At 47.6% G+C, this 18,586-nt stretch overlaps 1 protein-coding gene across 1 annotated transcript; it reads right to left on the bottom strand.

Moving 5' to 3' along the window:
• Positions 1 to 1,253: 1,253 nt before the first annotated feature.
• On the bottom strand, positions 1,254 to 14,104 carry LOC112634216 (keratin, type II cuticular Hb5-like). Its single transcript, XM_025401405.1, is given in 9 exon segments — positions 1,254 to 1,405; positions 2,140 to 2,171; positions 4,950 to 5,170; positions 6,777 to 6,902; positions 7,123 to 7,287; positions 7,939 to 8,034; positions 9,083 to 9,143; positions 10,873 to 11,081; positions 13,670 to 14,104. Coding segments are annotated over 9 exon segments (1,497 nt in total).
• Positions 14,105 to 18,586: the final 4,482 nt, after the last annotated feature.

The raw sequence follows: 18,586 nt of genomic DNA, 5'->3' as shown, positions 1-18,586 counted from the left end.
ATTCTGGACTAGCTGGGTAACTTAGTAAAGCTACTTCTTTGAGCCTTAATTTATTTATATGTAAAATGAGGATAATATTCTCATTGCTGTGAGAAATTAATGAAATACATATATAATGTGTCAGACACTTAGCAGGTGTTTAACAAATACAGGCTCCCTTCCTCACCCCTTTTGTACCTTTGCCCCCAACCTGCCCTGGTGTGTGTGTGGCCCAGACTGTGGCTCTGACCTTTTAGCATAGACAAAGGAGAAATGCAAAGGGGCTAGACCGATCCAGTGAGAATCAGAGGGACAGTTACTTCCATGGCCAGAATTATTTGACCCTCCTCTTCCCTCTACCAACATAAACCTGTGGTTCTCAAGCTTTAGTTCTTCTAGGAATCACCTGGAAGTTTGTTAAAATACAGATTCCTGGGTTCATCTCTAGAACTTTTGATTGAGAGTTCCAGATGGAGCCCAGGATCTGCACATTTAGCAACTACCCCACGGGGATTCTGATGCAGGTGGTGGTCCGTGGACCACATTGTGAGATGCACCAAGACAGTCAGGGCTTTGAGTGGGTTGGAAAGACAATGAAGGAGGCAGGCATTAATTTGGTACCTAAGAAAAAGTCTTTTGTCATTGATATTTAATCGAGCACACCAAAAGAAAGAAGGAGCCATACAGGAATCATGCAAATACAGTGAACTTCCAGGCAACCAACAGTATAAACCCAGCTGATTAGCCTCCGTCAGTCTTTCAATCTGGACATATGAATAGTTGGGGAACTCTGGGAATATACAATCTCTCAGAGCCAGTGAGGAGCCCAGCTCCACACCCCCACCACCCCTCCATGCTGAGGCAGCATCTGGAGCCCCTCTCATCCGAGGGCAAAGCACAGAGGTGTTTCCACACACTCTAACTGGCTCCTTTCCAAGAGGATCTGGCACACTCAGGACTTAACAAACATCTGTTAGCCGAAGTTAATTGGGGAAGACAATGACTGAACAATTTATATCAAAAAAACCTTTCTATTCCTTTCCTGGACCACAGGGAGGGGGAGAAGAAATGGAAGTGAAAATAACGTCAAACCCAGGGTTTACACCCAAAGAGTAAATCGCTAACTCCAATAAGAAGGAAACAGGAGAGTTAGTTCTGGGTTCTCTGTAAGGAGAAATTACTGAACTGACATTTGGGCATGCAAGAGAAAAGATTTCCACTCCCCAACCCACACTGCCCCCATCAGAACATGTCAGTCCACAGTCCCACCCCCTCTACGCAAACCGCACAGATCGGGCACTGGAGCAGGCCCCCACCACAGAGGGGGAACACAGTGCACCACTGCTGATGGCCACACCCTCTGAGCGAAGGGAGGCAGTGGAGTCCAGGTCCCCGCAGACCACACCACCCTGGGAACGGCTCACACCTGCGGACAGAGACACAGGTCAGAATTCTCTTCCATCTCAGACACGTTATGACCCAGAATCCTTTAGAACCAATGATTAATTCTCTTCCTTCTCTGAGGGACCAGCAACATGAGTCTTTTTAAACTACAGGCATACCTGAACCCATTGCCATCTGCTTCTTTAGGAGTGTGGTTAGCAAATTGCACACCAAACTCTACTTGGACCAGGCTGATGTTGAGAGGTGTTCACACAATCTTTGAGCAAAAACTGATAGATCACAGTAGAGGAGTCATCTAGAAATATGATTGCTAGAGAGGTGAGGGGAACGGAAGGATGGGAATCAGACACCTGGCCCAGGGGCTGTGTGTACATTGGATTACTAGACAGAGATTTACAAGTTGCCTGCAGAGACCCACATGATCAGAATATAAACCTAACATTTTTTTCTTACTAGAACATGATACCACTTGAGTAGTATTCTGTGTGTAACAAAAAGGCTTAAGCTACTTTTTGCAGAACCAAATAGGGGTTCAGAATTTGCCCCATTCATTAACTTAGACTTCATGGATTTTCCAGATGGATCCATGTATGGTCAAATATTTGAGGTCAACAGTTTGTCTGGATCCCAGAGACATCAGCTCAGGAGTCCCTTGTCTATCACTCCATAGACAGAGGCTTGGTCATCAGTTAGATGTAATCTAATACTAAGATTACTGACACCTCAGAGAGCCATGCCCACACACACCCAACTTACAGATATTGACTGAACCCACGCCTTCACACAGCCTGCAGGGAGAGGAGAGAGTGTACAGTTAGTGTTGAGTTCCTCCGCTTTTGCACCAAACCTATTCTCCTCCATGCTGAAGAAGGGGAGGGGCCGTAAGAGGCAGGGGTAGGCTACCCACCTGCTGCAGACAGCATCAGTGTTGGTCCTGCTTGCTGGGATCCCCAAAGGACAGGAGTATATTAGGTTTCAGGATCCAAAAGGCCAGTTTATGCCATGTTTGGCTTTTGGCCATGGAATTTGGTGAACTGAGAAGTAGAGATGAGGGGGGCATCCTCCTGGTCCCTTGGCTGGAAATGCCAGCAAAGCCAAAGTGGTGATGGAAGCTGCTGCTACCTAGTTAGATGTCTCTGAGCAGGAAAAAGCTTGCCTATTACACAAACAGATTCATTTTTATCCCAGGATATTAAATGATACCCCAGATATCTACCTGATTTCATTCAATGCAGAGGGAGGCTGAAGAAGAGTATGGTGTGGTTAAGAGCCTGGACTCTCAAGCCAGGCTACCTGGACTTAGATCTGGCTGTGCCGCTTACTAACTGGGTGACCTTGGGCAGGTCGCTTAACCTTTCTGTGCCTCAATTTCCCCAGCATAAAATGGGGATGATAATACCCGTCTGAAAGGATTATTGTAAAGTCTGATTGAGTTCCACATGGAAAGTGCCTAAAATGCAGACTGGCACATAGTAAGGAAATCCAATATGTTTCCTACCAACATTATAAACATCTCATTTCTGTAATCCCAGCACCTTGGGAGACGGAGGCAGGTGGATCACTTGAGCCCAGGAATTCGAGACTAGCCTGGCCAACATGGTGAAACACTGCTTCTACTAAAAATACAAAAATTAGCCGAACATGGTAGCAGGTACTTGTAGTCTCAGCTACTTGGGAGGCTGAGGCAGGAGAATCACTCGAATCCGGGAGGAGGAGGCTGCAGTGAGCCAAGATTGCACCACTGCACTCCAGCCTGGGCGACAGAGTGAGACTCTGTCTCAAGAAATATGTCTGTATCATTTATGATGAGACATTTATGCCACTGCAGTGAGCTTTTTATAAACACTCCCTCCTCCCTCACACCTCTGCACTTTCTGTTCTGTCTCCCTTTTTGTAGCTTCCCACTTCAAACCTTTTTCCCCAGGAAAGCTCTACCCTGCCTCATTCTGCCCAGCTCAAAACACTTCTTCACTCGTCTTTTGAGTGAGGATGTATGCATCTGGCTCAGTTTCCTGTCACTCAGTCTGGCATTGCCCCAGCCTTAGGACTGTGCCCTTTCAAGGAACCCACAGTGCCCGTGGTGGTGCCTGTCGAACCACAATGCTGGCGACAGCTATCTCTGAGTTGAGTGGCTCTGGATGCTTTTGTTTTCTTATTTTCTGTGTTAGCAGCAATGAGCATTACTTAATGTAATTAAATTAAGTGTTTTAAATGCCAAGAGGAGGCAGTCTCTTAAAAGGTCAATGGCCACAGTACACATAGCACAATATGCTAAATCAACTTTAAAATCACATGCATTGGGGATGTGTGCTAATAATTCTGATATATTAATCCATTCATTATTAGTATCATAATGAAAATCAGTGCAAGTGCCAGCTGCTCACTGAATGCGAGTGAGTGGGTTGGGGTCTTAAGTGTCCGAATGCAGAGAGAACTCCTGTGACTTCACCCAGAGCCCCGAGGAAGCTGACAGAAAAGTGTGTGTGCTTGAGTCAAGCATGGAGCGAGTCCAGCAGTGTGGCCAGGCTGCCCTCAGTGCCGCTTCACGGAAGGTTTCTCCGACCAGGCCTATGAGTTCCCTCTCCACGGGGGCAGCCTGGCCTGACCATCATCTCTTGACAATCACCTCCTCCCACTGGGGCTTGCTATGTTCCATTAAAACTCACTTAATCCTGCAACAGCCTTACGAGGTGGATTTTGTGATTATCTCTGTTTTACAGCTGAAGACACTGAGGTATACAGAGGTCACATACTAATAAGTGGTGGAACTGGGATTTGAACCCAGAGTGAGCTCATGGCCTGTGCTCTCCACCTCTGTACTCTACTACCCAGTCTATCCTCCCCGCCCTGAAGGGACCCAGCTAGAAGCTCTAATGATGTGGCCGTCCCAAGTCCAGAGGCCCACGCAACCATCCCAGGTGTAAATACACATCACTCTGCCCTACACTGGCTTCACCTGCCCTCAACTCTTGGCTCAAATTAGCACAGCTTCTCCTCAGCTGTTGAGAAGGCAGCCTCCTTCTCCGACAGCTTCCCTGGGCCACTAACCCCAGGCCCTGGAGGACTGATGTATGTCTGTCTTGTCTTCCTTTGCAAGGACAGAACTTGTGCTGCTCATTTCTATTCTCTGGTCCTGAACACCAGGCTATCTAGGCTGATAGGATTCTTTTCACATTCCAAATCAAATGGCCTTTAACTAATTTTCTGAATGATTCCAGCTTTAAGAACCCATGGAAGCCGATTACAGAAACATCCTTTCAGCCAAGAGGGTAAAGTAGTGGCCTTGGAATGAGCTTCAGGTTCCAGCCCGGCGGGCCGTGCAGGAGGGAGAAGAGCATCGGTGGCCAGCCCGGAGACTGGCCATTAACTGACTGAGCCATTAACTGGCTGTGCTCTTAGGCAAGCCCCTTCCCCTCTCTGGTGTCAGTTTCCCTATCTGCAAAGTGGGGACATGGTTGGAGTCCATGATTTCTAGAGTCTTTCCCAGTTTGAACATTCTCTTCCTGGAGGATTTCAGTCCAGCTCTGAGTAGGGACGTGAAGGGACCCTGGAGCCCCTGTCCTCACAGGATCCCCTCGCCCTCCAGCAGTTTGCGATAAGTGGCGATCTCCATGTCCAGGCCCAGCTTGGAGTTCATCACCTCCTGGTACTCCTTGAGCAGGAAGGCCATGTCCCGCTTGGCCTTCTGCAGGGTGCCCTCCAGCTCAGCCAGCTTGCAGCGGGCATTGCTGAGGGCTGCCTCACCCTGCTGCTCAGACTGGGCCACCGTGGCCTCCAGCTTGCAGTGCTGTGGGGATGGACAGAAGGGAAGGAGTTTGATAAGGGTGCAGGTTGTGGGGACTCCGGTGGGTCTCAAGTGGCCTTGGTCATCCTATTTTATCTCCATTCAAAATGGTTAACTTTTGAACTTAATACTGTTTAAAAGAAATACATCAATGGAAAATTAACTAGGCAGTGACATGGCCCATCTGGATTTTTTTTTCCTTCATTTTTGTACACTGTATCATAAAACTGACTTGAGTTTGGCAGGTGAGCCATTAGAGGGAGGAAATGTTAGCACTGAAATAGGAATGATCATTATTAGTGATATTACCTTATACTTGTATATACCGTTGTTCATTTACAAGGTACTTTCATAGATGTTATCTTATTTGACCTTCAAAGTTAATCTGCAAGCTTGCCACAACAGACATTATTATTTCCATTATGCAAATGAAGAAATTAAGACTCCAAAAGGCTGTGACTTGCCCTAAGCTATGCAATTAATTAGCGCCAAGCTCAGGTATTCAAAGGCCACTGTGCAGGGTCTCACTCTTTGGCCTGCTGAGATCATCTTGCTGAAAGAAGCTCCCATGTGCAACAACTCCCAACACGCTAACTACAGCCCCTCCCTTCACCCCACTTAAGAAAGCATATCAGAATCAAATGAACAAAATCATTATTATTACGGGGACAACTTCGAATCTTCTCTAATTTCACATCTAAAAAAAAAACCATTCGCATATTTCACTACTCAGCTCTTAACCACAACAAATTACTAGTGATACATCCTGCGCAGTGATGAAGAACAGCAACTTAGAAGGGAGAAGACAGAGACTGAGCCAGCCATGCGTGGGAGCTCAGTGTTATGCTGGAGGTAGTATTACAAATCACTGGTGAAAGGATGGATTACATAATCTATTTTCTTACAATATGTAGAAAAGTTAATTTAGAACCCTACTCACTGTGTATACAAAAAAATAAAATAAAATAAAGTTCAGATGGATCACAGACCTAAATGCCAGAGGTAAAACTATAAAACTAATACGGGGGAGAAATTTAAGAGACCACCTCTATTACCTCAAAACCTTCTAAGTCTAAACCATTAAAGGAAGAACTTAAAATGGATTTGGGCACATCCAGGTTAAAGATTTGGGTTCAACAAAGGACAAACAGACAAGTGATAGACTGAGGGAAAGTTAATTGCAACATGTGTACTGACAAAGGCTTACAATCCAGATAGAATGGACAAAGGAATACTGCAAATCACCAAGAAAAAAGAAGGGAGCCACAATAGAAAAATGGGCAGATATATGAGTAGACAGTTCTTAGAAGGGGAATACAAATAACTAGTAAGTGATAGAAAGATTTCCTATCACTGGTTAACCAAAGAAATGAAAATTAGAATAACAATTAGGTGCCAGTTTACACCTATCAGATCCACAAGAATTTGGAAGTTTGGTAATAGCAGGTGTTAGAACAGGAGCCCTTGCATGCTGATGATAGTAGTATACTCTGGCAGAGTTCAAATACACGCCTCTCCAAAGATGACAGCAGTCCTTGAAGATAGGAGGGAAGCAGGAACCAGACAAGAAGTGGTAGGTGTATGGAGTGGGGTCTCGGCGTCCCCCAACCTGCTGCTTGGCGTTCTCCACCTCTGCCGTCAGCCTCTGGATCACGCGGTTCACCTCGTTGAGCTCATCCTTGGTTCTGCGGAGGTTCTCACCCTGCTGGGTGACTGTGGCCTTCACCTCCTCGCACTGTGGCTTGAGAGGCAAACAGCAGAAACAATGGCTAGAGGCTGCTGTTCCCGACCCAATCAGCCAGCCTGCTGTTCTGCAGCTCTCCTGCCTTCTGGCCCTGCTCTACCCGGGACCTCAGTGGCAGCCCCTCTAGAGTGCAGGAGTGTGTTTCCCAGAGAAACTCAAGGCTCACAGCTATCCTCCTGTCTCAGTGGGGCAGTCCTGCCCTCCAGACTACCTTGGTTTGGTACCAGGTCTCGGCCTCCGCCCGGCTGCGACTGACGATATCATCATACTGAGCCTTGATCTCGGCCACAACCAAGTCCATGCTGAGCTCCCGGCTGTTGTCCATCTTCACCACCACAGACGTGTCAGAGATTTGTGATTGAAGGAGGTGGATTTCCTGTAGGAGACAGCAACCAGTGCCCTCAACTCCAAATCCCCTTCTGATCCTATCTCCTCAGGAAATTTAAAAAAAAAAAAAAAAAAAAAAAAGTCCCAACTCTGAAATTAGAAAACTACCAGCAAGTCAGGAAAATTTTAAAACTGTAGTTCTAAGAGTAGAAGGCTGGAATTGGGACCTTGGCCTCGAAGCAATGTAACGTGGAATTCTACTAATACAGGGATCAACAGGGCTGGATTTACGTGCATGCCGCCACCCTGGGCCACCCCGCCTTGGGGCCTGAATAATCCAGATCAGCTGTAGCTCTGTGCGCAAATCTAATCAGCTAGATCGTGGCCAGAGGTAGAGGCCTGGATTATCTGCTTGGGTTTTTACACTACCTGAATTAACAAATTAAGTGTCAGAGCTCCACTTCACGACGTGGGAATTAACCACATTCTTTCAAATCATCTTAAAGGAAGGGCATCACCCACTTCCACCCAAACAAGATAAAAATCCCCTCTGGTCACAGAAGGAAAAATATCCGAGCCTAGGAAAGTCAAGAATGTACAGTTTTCCCTAGAACCTAGGAACCTGGACAGGCCACACTCAAAGGAAATCCTCCCCTGCCACCTCTCTCACTTGCTCTTCCAGAGATGGGGAGAGATTTACCTCCTCGTAGAGGGACTGCAGGAAGACTGGCTCCTCCCTCAGCGGCTCCACGTTGGCCTCCAGGTCCACCTTGCGCAGACAGGCACAGTCTACATCCTGGTGGAGACAGACACGAGAGGATAGGAAGTGACCTTTGTCCCCCTTGCTGTACCCCTGAGCCTCGGCACTCCTCAGTGGGCCCTGAGACCACCTCCTGGCCCACCTCTCTGCCTCTGGCCTGCCCCTGCCCAGCCACCCTGCACTTACAAGTCTAACCTAGACTTCTCATCTTCACCTTCAAGGACCCCCTAGAAGGGACAGATCCTTTGTTATCTGCCAATGACATTACCTCCCATTGCATAAAAGAGACCACCTGTGGAAACGAAGTGGAAAGAGGTCTGACCCCTTCCAGAGCTGAGGACCTTGCCAAAGAAGGAAGCCTGATGCCACGACCCAGAACGTCAGGCTGCTGCCTCCCAGCCAGACTGACCCACAGAGCACAAGCCTGTGACAATCACAGAGCCTCTCTGTAGATTGTCCTCAGAGCCCAGGTCAGGAAACACCCAGCACTCAAATAGCTGAGTCTCCTGCCTGGGACGAAGGCCAAGCCTTTATTGGCAGATCTGTCACCAGACCCCTCTCCACTCTGTGATATTTACAAATAAGGAGGCTGGCAAGCAAGCAATTGCTTGTTAAAGAACATTCACATGCACTTTCACTCAGCAACATGAAACAAAAGGGAAATCATTCACAGTTTTATTTCTCTGGGCTTTTCCATCATCACCAATTGCGCTGAATGACGGCCACACTTTTAAATCATTAACAAGCTGAGAACCAACCCCTAGTCTGGGATAACAGGGGGAGGCAATGCCCGCAAGAGAGCAACACAGAATTAAAATTGAACATTGCAGCCAATCCGGTAGTTAAAAAAAGCCAAGCAGGAGCGTGGTGAAGTTTTCTTTTTATGAAGCCGCCATTGGCACCGTCTGGGTTCCTGCATGGGCTCCACGATGGCTTCTGCGGCCAAACTAACCCACCTTCTTGTGCCAGGGGCTCCAGTGCCTTACCACCAACAACTGGGCTGATGGGAACCTGACAGGGCCCACAGCATCAGAGCATCCAGTGTCCAGGATTTAATTCTTCCCATGTGAGAACAGTCACTCACCTTATTCAGCATCATGAACTCGTTCTCAGCTGTGGCCCTGAGGACCAGCTCTTCTTCATACCTGAGGAGAGACAAGCCAGGTGGAAAGGCCCCTGGGACTGAGGACCTGGCCAGGCCAGAGCCCAGGTGTGCCAAACTCCCTGGTTTTCTCCTTTCTCTGTGCCTTTGCAGAAGAGGCTTGGCCTCTCTGGACTTCTACTTCCTAGCCACAAAGAACCCATTGGAAGGACACTGGACTTGAAGTCCAGGTCCCTGGTATCTGGTCCCAGCTTAACTGAAGTTGCTGCAAAACCTGAGGCAAGTCATTTAATCTCTTTGTATCTTGGTCTAAATCACCTGAGGTGCAGTGAGGCACTCAGTAAACATTTGTGGAATTATTTAAAACAGACCGATGTTCCACAGAGCCTTTAAATTCTACACTGTACAAAACACAGAGCTCTATGAAGCCACCCGCATGAGGTTTTATTCCCTCTGCCCCAATATCCAAGGACTTGAATTCCTAGAAGCAACTTCTTGTTCAAGCCATTCCCCCACCCTCCTCCACCAGCCCAGCCCTCTTTCTCTTGCCTGTGAGACTACAGCCCCGGAGCAGCCCTGCCCCCACAAGGAAGACCAGAGTTCCCAGAGCATGATTTTCATAACTTTTTTTTTTTTTTTTGAAACGGAGTTTCACTCTTGTTGCCCAGGCTGGAGTGCAATGGCGCAATCTCAGCTCACTGCAACCACTAACTCCCAGGTTCAAGCAATTCTCCTGTCTCAGCCTCCCAAGTAGCTGGGATTACAGGCGTCCACCACCACACCCAGCTAAATTTTTTTTGTATTATTAGTAGAGACAGGGTTTCATCACGTTGGCTGGGCTGGTCTTGAACTCCTGACCTCAGGTGATCCACCTACCTCGGCCTTCCAAAGTGCTGGGATTACAGGCGTGAGCCACTGCACCCGGCCTGTTCTCATAACTTTTGAATTACATGGTCATTTGGGGCTACAGTAAGCACTCAGCTCTATAATTACCAGCCTGCACTCCACCAGAGTGGGAGACAGACTTTGATGCCTGCACACTGAGGACTGTGTCTACATTTGCTTCACCCCAAAGGAGGTGAGGACCCACTGCTGGGTCCAGCCAGATGGTAAAACCTGAACTTTCAAGAATCCCAAGGAGGGTTAGAATTACCAGGATTGATTGAGGTCAAAATCACCCTTCACTCTGTCTGTATCTACAAGGTAAGTACAGTGATCCAGTGAGTTTAGACTAGGTAATGGACAAGCCAAACAACTCAGGAAAACCCAGATTTATATTGGTATTTGAATTGTGGAGCCTTGCAGAACAAGAACCTGATGGTTTATCTGCAGAATAAATAAAGGAAGAGTCCAAGTTCATCAGATACTTGGAATGGCTTCAGCCAGTTCATTTTCAGATATCTCTCCAGAGCCTTTCACTTTTCCCCCGTCCTGGCTCTGACTGCTCCGGGCTCCTCCTCTCCAGCCCTGCTGGCCTTGCTCCTCCTGTTTCATTTGTTCCTGTCTCTTCATCTGCATCAGTCTGTGCCCTGATGTGTGTCCCATCCCTCCCAGACTGGGAACTCTTCCCTATAAATATTTTCCCAGCCTCCAGCACAGGGCTGCAAGAGCTAGCAGCTGACATGAGACAAAGCAGATGGGTAAAGCAGAAGTGTCTGATAGCTCGTCAGGACAACCCTGGCCTTCAGCAATCTTGGCTTTTGGAGGAGTTATGTGGTCTCAGCTAAGACCAACTCCACTGCCTAGAACCATCCCAGCCCTGTCATGCTCACTTCTTCTTGCAGCCCTCCAGAGCCTCCTGTGTGCAGTTGAGCTCTGAGGCCAGCCTGCCGCTGTCAGCCTCCACGCACTCGGCCTCCCGCTGCAGAGTCGCAATGTAGCCCTGGAACAGGGGCTCCAGGTTGCTCTCGCAGCACTCGCAGTTCTAGTAGAACTGCAGCTTGGTCTCCAGCAGTTTGTTCTGCTGCTCCAGGAAGCGCACCTGCCATTCAGGAAGGAGGAAAGAGACTAAGGGGGAAGCCTGAGGGTAGGGTTTTCCTGGTCCCCCAGAGCCCTTTCTGCCCTTGAGGATGGCCCCTGCCCTGCAGCAGCCTGTGACCTTCCCCAGGAGGCCAAATTATTGGCCAAGTCTGAAAGTGCAGGTCACAAGTAGTCCCCAAGTTACTTCCCTCCACCCATCCCCCCTCCCAGAAAGAGCACACTATTTATAAACATTCATTTATTCTACACAGAATGAAATTAACATCTGATCCTGCAGAAATATTTCATACTATGCATAGCAGGCAAATAATGTTCCCCCCCAAAGGTGCCTGCACTGAAGGATCTGAAATATGAGAAGGACTCAACTCGCTATTACTGGCTTTGAAGATGGAGGAAGAGGGGGCCACAAGCCAAAGAATGTGGACAGCCTCTGGAAACTGAGAACAACCTCCAGCAGCCAGCCAGCAAGAGAACAGGGACCTCAATCCTGCAACCACAAGGATCTCAATTCTGCCAAAAACCTAAATGTCCCTGGAAAAAGATGCTTCCCTGGGGCCTCCAAAAAGAAATGCAGCCCTGCTGACACCTTAACATCAGCCTTTGAGGTAGTAAATTTGTGTTGTTTTGAGCTGCTACGTTTATGGGCATTTGTACAACAGCAATTTTAAAATGTACACACCATGACTCTTCCTTACTCTGATGCTGGGGCACTGAAGCCCAGGATGGGGGATCCCAGGCCAGGAATTAGGAGACCTCTCACTCTAACTCTGCTACCAACCAGACCACTTCGCCTCATTCTCACTGAATTTCATTGTAAAACAAGACAGGAGAAATACATTAGCAGTGATACACTGGAAGCTGCAGGCCCTATCAGGCCCACAGGTATGTTTTACTTGGCTTGCACACTGTTTTATAGAGACCTGATTAGTTGCCAACATTTAATAACTGAGTGGTTTCAAGTAAGAATCTGGATCTCTCTGACCCTCTTGACATACCAGAAGTTCTGGCAAGGCTAGGTAGGCCTGTGGCTGGAGTGAGCAGCAGCTACTGCCCTTCTAGGTGGGCACACCTCTCAAGTTTAGCATCATTCATGTGACCGCCCCCATTGAAGTTTGCAGTTACCAGACCTAAAGCAGATGATTTCTTCTCCAACACCAACCTTTTGGGAGTACAAGCCTGGTACAAACCCTCAACTGTCTGACTGTCCATGCTTGTGGGACAAGGAACCAAAATTCTGATTATCCAAAAGGCATCTGCCTTGGGTTTTAACATGCAGACCCAGGTCATGGGACAGCCCTCTGGCAGGATTAAACCCACCATATCAATGCACTTTGTAGTCTGGAGCACAATGCAGTTTGGAACCTGTGGGAAGAAGGCTGAAGGGAAGAGGGTGGCCATCAGCAACACCAAGGGAGGGGAAAGCCAGCCTGGTGCAGTGGTATAAGTTCCTCTCTCCAGACCCAGAACTGACGCCTCTCAATAGAGAGAGCAGCATTCATGGGTTATGCCCAAAAGGCCACATGCAGAGACCCCTTTGAGCCTGCATTCTCAGGGCACTCCCCGTGCTTTTGAGCAAATTAGGAAAAGATGCCTCCAGCCCCTTGCCAGGGCGCACGGTTCTGCCAGCAAAGCCTGGGCTGGATTCCAACCTCCCCTGCTCTTGCTAGGTGTCCTTGTGCAATGAATAACCTGCCTAACTCTATGGTCAGCTTCTTTGTGCCGATGGAAGGGAAGAGTAATCTGGACAGCCAGTGGTATGTTAACAATGGACACCCAGCACCTCTGTGTGCAGATATGCCCTTTTCTGATGTAGCATTGATCTGAGAGCAGAACTTCCAACCACCATCGCCCTGGTTTGTGCCTTCTTATGCAGTCCCAGGATGTAGATATGCACACCATTCAGCCCTGGAAGATGAGCTTCTCCTCCTTTAAACTTTGGTGGCTGCCCTCCCCCAAAGACTGTGAGCTCCTCGGGAGGGCATCATTAGGTTAAAGGAAACCAGAGCTATACACTCAACCAGGAGGACTCCGAAACTGCAGCATCAGAAAAGTGCAATTCAACAGCCTCTCTCCGGACCATGCTTTAAGTTTCTCACTCACTGCCTTTAATCTACCCATGTGCTTCGGGGTATAAAGTGCCTCGGACAGAAGTTTTAAGGGTTCACAGCCTTCCTATCACGTCCCCTCCAAGGAGGAGCAGGAAAGGATCCTCTCACCCCTCTGCATCCTGGCTCCTGCTCCATGCTAGGGATGGCAGCATCTTCTCTAAGGGGGAGGTGAGACATGCCTAAGCAGAGCTGCCTGCTCTGCCCACACCTTCCTACTGTGTGCCGGTGATATCAGGAAGATGGACGGCGCACACACATCATGCTTGCTGCTTGCCTGTGAGCGGCAGCAGCAAACCCTCCTGTTCTGTCTGGTAGTTTCAGATTCATTACTGCATTTGACTCACATGGCAACACTTGAAAGACCCTGATTCAGCCATGTTCTCAAGGCCACATGCTAGTCAGTGACAGGAGAGTTTGAACCACCCCATCATCAGGTTCCAAGTCCCTTTCCCCTTCCTAAGCCACAGTCCCAGGAAACAACACACAGACCCTCCTTGTCAATGAAGGCAGCAAACTTGTTGTTGAGACACTTGATCTGCTCCTTCTCCTCGTGCTTCACACACTGGGCATTGGGGTCGATCTCTAGGTTGAGGGGTATGAGGAGGCTCTCATTGATGGTGACAGATGTGATGTGGGGCGGGCTGAGCTTACAAAGGCCCCCTGCCGGGTAGCCAAACCTGCCTCTGCTGTGTAGGGCCCATCCACAACTCACTGCGATCCGGGGAGACCACACCGTACACAGGATCTGACTGCCAAAGCCTCCCAGGCGCCTGTAGCCTAGCCCCCCAGGACTGCCCCCATGATGGGCCGTGGCACTGACACAGCCGCGATCCCCAGGCTTGGACACAATGGCAGAGCGGGAGCTAAAGTTCTTGACCCTGCAGCCAGAGCTGATGTGGTGGGATTGGCTCGCCATGCCTCTGCTCTGCGGGACAGTCCCCTGGTCTGAGGATTGAAGGATGATACGGTCTCACACTGGAGGTCTGTTATCGCTCCCGCCTTTTATTGGGCAGGGGACAGGCCTCCTGACAACATAAAAGGCAGAGAACCTTATTAATGCCATTTATGAGCATGGGAATCTCCCGCTAGGCAGACCGTGAGGGAAACTGAAACCTGCCTCTTTTAATAGGCATATCAAAGAGACCCTGCATCCCAACAAACCTGCCCCTGCCATTCCAACCTCACAGGCCTAGACACGTCTATCAAGCCCCTAATTCCCCTCCAACCTGCGAGAGGACCAGGAATCTTCATCCCACCAGGCAAGTCAAGGCTTGGGCCAGCACATTCTTGAAACTCCAAGGGTCCTATGTCCCACGAAAGTCCCACCCAGCCCATCCTTTCAGGTTAGGCACTTGTGGGGCAAACCCTTCAAGCCTTTCCCTATGATTGCTGTTAGCTACAATTCGTCTTATAGGGTAGCCTTTGGACTTTGTGTTGCCTCCCCTTGAAGGCAGAAGTCATGTCTATACACCTTTATATCCCCTCTAGCAACTAGTACATACCAGGTGTGTTCAGGAGGGAGTGGCCAATATCTGCAGAGCATCTTTATCTAGTCCACAAACACTAACTGACCCTCCACTATGTGCCAGGCCCAGTCACTGGCCTCAGGAGCTGGCCTGGAGCAGGTGCCTTCATTTGGCAGACAAGGTCCCACCAGAACAGGCCCTCAACTACACGCTGGGGGAAATAAAGCTAGGTGGACAGTTTGCCTGTGAAGAACCTGATCTCACTGGAGAGACAGGCACGGAAGAGTCAAAGCCAGAGAAGGAAAGATGACCAGGTAAGGGGCACAGATAGCATGTTCTTAGCCTTCCTAGGAAGGTCACTTATAGCTGGCCAGAGGGTCACAGAGCAGGCAAGACCGAAGCCACGTCCCAGAGGATGGCAACATCTTTAGGGAGAACAGAGGCGGGGGTGCAGAGTCTCCAGGCACAGCATAACCCTAATTCCTAGAGAAATTAAGCAGTGCATGAGATCCTTCACAAAGCAGGGCCCTCGGCCAGAGACTGCCCACCCCTGCCTCCCACCCCATCCTATAGGGCACTTTCTGTGTCACACCAAGAACAGGATGGAAATGGGACTTAATGGGGAAAGTGCCTACCTTTTTTTTTTTATTTATTTATTTATTATTATTATACTTTAAGTTGTAGGGTACATGTGCATAACGTGCAGCACAGCAGCAGTCTGGAGGCAATTATGGCAAACCGCCTCAGCCCCAGGCCCCTGAGCAGAGCTCTCTGTGTGTGAAGACAAGAATAAAAAATAATCTTCCGGAACTCTCTCTCAGAGAAACAGGCTTCGGGAAGGGGCACAAGAAAAGAGCCAAACAGCTCAGGAGAGAGTAGGAGTCTTCCTGGTCCCTTTCTCTCACACACGTGCACACGCATACACATCTACAGACACACACATGCATGCATGCACACATTCCTCACAAGAGAAAGACACAGAGGACAGAGTCACATGCTAGGAGTAGAGTGTAAGGATGGACACAGAGGGAGCAGCTTCCGGCCCAGCCCCGGGAAGCATCAGTCTGAGATGGGGGCCTTGTTTCTGCATCTGCAGCACAGAGCTCCAAGGGGAACCAAGACAGCAGAGGAGGCCTGGGGAGATGCCCTGTAAATTGAACTCTGTCAAGAAACAACGTCCTCCAGCCATTTGTTCTTTTGGCCATGTGGCTACCTCACCGCTTGCTGGCCACGGAAGGACAATTCCCACACTAACCCTAACCCATGGGGAAGAGTTGAGTGTGTCTGAAGGTGAGAGGGCTTCTCCATGGTGGACACACTAAACAAGGGAAGCAAAACAGAAACTGGAATTCAAAGCTGATGTTCTGGAAGGGCCTGTCTCGTGCTGGTCTCTATTTGTTTCTTTCAGTCAACCAGCATTTACTGAGCACCCACTATATGCCAGCCACCTTTAGATGAGCTGGGAATATACCAGAAAATAAAATAGACAAAAAACACATATTTCTGTGGGTTCACATTACAGTGGGAGAGGTGAATGGTAAACTTAGATAAATAAATTATATGTTAGATGGTGATAAGTGTTACAGAAAGAAGAAAGAAACAGGTTAAGGGGAGTCAGGAGAGCTGGGAGAAAGAGTGGGTACAATTTCAACTGTGGTTAGAGTAAGCTCCACTGAGAAGGGGACGTTTGGACAAAGGTTTTAAGGGGGTAAGGGCAAGCCACATGTGCCGAGGAAGGAGCTTGCGCAAAGACCCACAGTGGGAACAGACAGGCCTGGTGTTCCCACCAAGAGCAAGGAGGCTGGTGTGGTTTTTGCAGTGAGAGTGAGGGAGTGAGTATGGGCATGGTCAGAGAGATACAGCGATGAGGGGTCTCCACACAGGTCATGGAAGGCCAGTGAGCTATTGTAAGGACATCTGCTCCCACACAGAGTGCCGTGTAGAGCCTTGGAAGGTTTTGTGCACAGGACTGACATGACCTGACTTGTTTAAATGATCACTCTGACAGCTGCCTGGGAAACAGACTGTAGGCGACATGACAGTGAAAGGAGGGAGAAGGGTCAATCCTAGGAGATGGCGGAGGCTCCTGCCAGGGAAGAGGGCATGAGAATCCCTGGAGGGCATGAGAGGTGGCCAGCTATAGATAGAATTTGAGGAAAGTCAACTAGATTTCTTGACTTACTGGATTTGAGATGTGAGACAAGGGGAAGAGTCAAGAACGCCTCCACATTTTCTGGTAGGTTAAAGTCTCTGCAACAAAGATAAGCAGTAGCACAGTGAGACAAGTGCCAAGGCAGGTGCCCCAAATGCTCATCGTGGCTTTGCCAACTTGTGCAGCCTGGCACAAGTCACCTACCCTCTCTGGTCCCCAGTGTTCTCAACTGTACAAGCAAGAGTTGGACCAGCTGACTTTCAACATTTCCTAAGGAAACCATGTGGTCTCCTTTTTGTTGGAAATCCTTGAGAGTCACCTTGGCATTTGTCCTCTTTTCAGGCTTAGGAATCAAGAGATCACTATCTATCCAAACTCAGAGTCCCCCTCTTCTTCCCTAAGTACCAAGATTTCCTTTTTGTTTTGTTTGTTTGTTTTGTGTGTGCACTTACATTTTTAACCCAGTCTAATTGAGGAATAATTGTCATACAAAAAGCTATACACATTTAATCTGTACAACTTAATGAATTTGGAGATATGTACACACCAGTGAAACAGTCACCATAATCTATGTGAAAACCTATCCATCATCTCCAAAAGTTTCCTTCTACCCTCTTGATTTATTATTTATTTATTTATTTATTATGTGATAAGAACACTTAACATATGATCTACTCGCTGAGCAAGTTTTTAAGTATACAATACAATGTTTTAACTATGGGCACTATGCTGTACAGTAGATCTCTTGGACTTATTCACCTTGTATAACCAACACTTTTTAGAGTTATACTGTTCTATTTTGAGCTGATAACTTCAATCACATGCAAAAACTCTTTACTTGTACTCCCTCTCCCCAAAACTTTATGTCAGGATTCACTTCTTTTTATATTGTGTATCCATTAACCAATTTTATGATCATAGGTTATTCCTCATACTTTTGTCTCTTGACTTTTATACTAGAGTTAAAAGTGATTTACATATTACCAATGCAATATATTATTCTGTGTTTGTCTATATATTTATCTTTACCAGTAAGATTTATATTTTTCTATGCTTTCATGTTGCTGTTTCGCATCCTCTTGTTTCACTTTGAAGAACTCCTTTTAGCATTTATAAGGCAGGGCTAGTGGTAACAAACTCCCTCAGCTTTTGTTTGTCTGAGAAAGTATTTGTCTTTCCTTTATTTTTAAAAGACAATTTTGCCAAATACAGACCTTTTTGGTTGGTGGCAAAGTAAAAGCTTTTGCTTGGAGCAAAGTAAAAACTTTGCACACTTGGAGTATATCATCCCACTCTTTCTAGCTTGCAAAGTTTCTGCTGAGAAATCTGTTACTAGTCTTGGTCAGTGAAGAGGAAAGTTCCCTTGACAGTAATGAGTCATTTTTCTCTTACTACTTTCAAAATTATCTTTTTGTCTTTGACTTTTGACAATTTAATTACAATGTGTCTCAGCGAAGACCTCTCTAGTTTCAACTATTTAGGGTCTTTGGGTTTTATGAAGCGGGATGTCCATTTTCCTCCCCACATTTGGAAAATTTTCAGCCATTATTTCTCTCAATAAATCTTTCATACATATTCTCTTTTCCTTCTAAAACTCCTATGATGCGTATATTGGTTTGCTTATGGTGTCCTGTAAAAATCCCACAGTTTTTGTTACTCTTTTTTTTTCTTTTTCTTTCATTCCTCTGACTCACTAACTTCAAATGACCTGTCTTTGAGCTTGTTGATTCATTCTTCTACTTGATTGGGTAGGTTGGTGAAGCTCTCTACTGAATTTTTC

This window comes from Theropithecus gelada, chromosome 11, assembly GCF_003255815.1.
Source record: "Theropithecus gelada isolate Dixy chromosome 11, Tgel_1.0, whole genome shotgun sequence".
Lineage (NCBI taxonomy): Eukaryota > Metazoa > Chordata > Mammalia > Primates > Cercopithecidae > Theropithecus > Theropithecus gelada.
The sequence above is the reverse complement of the archived record's forward strand: the minus strand, read 5'-3'. Positions and strand labels throughout refer to the sequence as shown.